The 2445-nt window shown below is 23.8% G+C and overlaps 1 protein-coding gene across 1 annotated transcript; it reads left to right on the top strand.

The window, feature by feature from the left end:
• The first annotated feature begins 803 nt into the window (after positions 1-803).
• On the top strand, positions 804-2153 carry LOC112593336 (14-3-3 protein beta/alpha-B-like). Its single transcript, XM_025337721.1, has 2 exons — positions 804-1186; positions 1742-2153. Exons 1-2 carry the CDS (start codon positions 804-806, stop codon positions 2151-2153), a joined length of 795 nt encoding a protein of 264 aa, XP_025193506.1.
• The last annotated feature ends 292 nt before the right edge of the window (positions 2154-2445 follow it).

Raw genomic sequence — 2445 nt, forward strand, 5'->3', positions numbered from 1 at the left:
ATTTCTTACTTTATTATCTTCACCTCATAATTGAAAGCAATTTCAGTTGATGTTTACTTCACTTTCACTCACGTTGTCACATCTAATTAAAATTTTATCAAATTTACTTACTATTTTTTATATAAATTATAAATTTTATCCATAGTAAAACAGCACTAAATAATTGCAAATAAATGTATACACTAAGAAGGAATATAATATTAAAGATAAAGTAATTTATAATACATTAGTAGTCTCTAATAATTTTTACAACGTTATTCAACTTTAATAATCATCTGTATGTTCGTTAAAGACACTCTAATATCATAAATTATGATAAGTGCACAATATTATTATTAATTTATTACATAAAAATAGCCATATTGATTTTATATTTTAAAACTAGATATACAAAAAAAGTAAATGAGCAAATAAAAATTATTCACAATAAGAAGCAAAAATTGTTGTTTTTAAATATGCAAATTACTACCTAATATATGCCTTTTCTTTCAGCAATAACTGAAGATTAAATAACGTTCGTAGTACATATTTCATAAAAAAATGTTTATTCTTTTTAAGATTTTATTGAGTAAATTTGATGATTTAAATACTTAAAAAACATGAATATTAATTCGTATACAAAACTACTTTACCACGGCAACAAACATTGATGATTAACAAATATTTATAAATAATATTCATATTGTTAATCTATGTGATAAATATTGATCGAACTGCAACATATCGAATAATTAATTATTTTAGTACTACTTTTAATTTTAAAGAATAATATAGTTTAAAATTAAATAAGTTTATTAAACACCATGAATGATAGTTTAATAAAAGCATATACTTTAATGGCTCTTGGTCAATATACCAATGCTATAAAATATTTCAAATCATATATGAACGAAGAACCAAATATTCCATTAAGCAAAGAAGCATTTAAACTCTTATCGAAAGCCTACAATAAATTGACAAATTATAATCGTAATTATATACGTGAACTAGAAGCGTATTTGGAATCACTCAGAGACAGCGATCAGGAACGCATCGTAGCCATCACTTCATTGTTGGATGAAACTAGAAAAGATTTAATTGTCATTTGTACCGAAGTCGTTAATATAATAAATAACAATTTGCTCAAAAACGTTGTAGAAATACGAGAAAAAGTGTTAATTTATAACATGAAAGGAGATTATTGTCGGTAAATTTGGTAGTTTTTTTATTCTCTTTATATTCTATGATAATTATAGGATTTGCAGCAATTTAATAATTTATATATTCAATAATAAGTATGATTTTGAATCGATTATGTTTTACATTTAATTACTTACTAAATCCTACAGAGACAATAATTGTTTAAAACAGAAATGCATAAATATATATATTAAATAATAGAGAAGCGTTTTTAAAATTAAAATTATATTAACCGATTGCATTAGCATTATATAATATATTTATATTGTGTAATATCATTTAAAGATAATCTCAAACCTATTGTTGATATAATCTAGCTTTTAGAGTTATGTTACTAAAATTATATAGGTAATGTAAAACAATTCGTTTTATAACAGACGTGTTATTTGTTAGTTATTTTAATATTTTATCATCATTTAAAGTTTAGAAAGTCGTTCTCGAATGGTTAAAAAGTATTTATACTTAAAGTATACGTATACAGTATAATACTCATTCGGTTTTAAACGTATACACAAATGTTACACAATATGTAATTCCATATTAAAATATATTTACATTTTAGGTATATATGGGAAGTAAATAACAGCGATGAAATTTGCAAAGAAGCAACTAAAGCATACAATGAAGCTATGGGTATATGTCAATGGAATTTTAAATCAACAGACCCATACTTACTACAAGTCACATTAAACTTCACGACACACTTGAACAACACCAATAATACCGAGAGGGCTACAGTTATTTTAAAAAGAGTTATTCAAAACTTACAAACAGAAGATGTTCAACACTACGACTTATTAAAGAAATCATATATTGATTTAGTTTTGAAATACTTAAAGGAAAATTTAGTTCGATTTCAGAATATCATCAACCAAAAAAATATACAAATAATTCAGCTAATAGAAGAATTTGAAATCAATGATTATCTTCATGAAGAGTTATTGGATAATTTAATCACAAGAAAACAAGGCTAATATTGTTTTACTGTTCTATTAAAAACATGTTATTGAAATCGATATTTTTATCAACAATATTCAAATCCTTGATCTATTTTTCATAATAGTGAAATGATAAATTAATTGAGTATTGATTTTTATTTGTGTGTGTGTTTGGTACAAGATCTATTAAAATAATAAAATTATTATTATTATTATTATTATTATTATTGTTTACCGGGCACGTATACAAAATACGATTTCGGGGGGGGGGGGGGGAGGCTTACAAAATATAGTAATACAAATTGTACCGCAACATAATAAAACAATT

The sequence above is a fragment of the Melanaphis sacchari genome, unplaced genomic scaffold (assembly GCF_002803265.2).
Source record: "Melanaphis sacchari strain LSU unplaced genomic scaffold, SCAv2.0 Contig1_pilon_pilon, whole genome shotgun sequence".
NCBI lineage: Eukaryota > Metazoa > Arthropoda > Insecta > Hemiptera > Aphididae > Melanaphis > Melanaphis sacchari.

What these genes read in the sequence shown, in the direction of transcription:
- LOC112593336 (XM_025337721.1), top strand. Translation starts at nt 804, where the DNA reads ATGAATGATAGTTTAATAAAAGCATATACTTTAATGGCTCTTGGTCAA. An exon ending in ATGAAAGGAGATTATTGTCG is followed by an intron (nt 1,187 to 1,741) that starts GTAAATTTGGTA and finishes TTTACATTTTAG; the next exon opens with GTATATATGGGAAGTAAATA.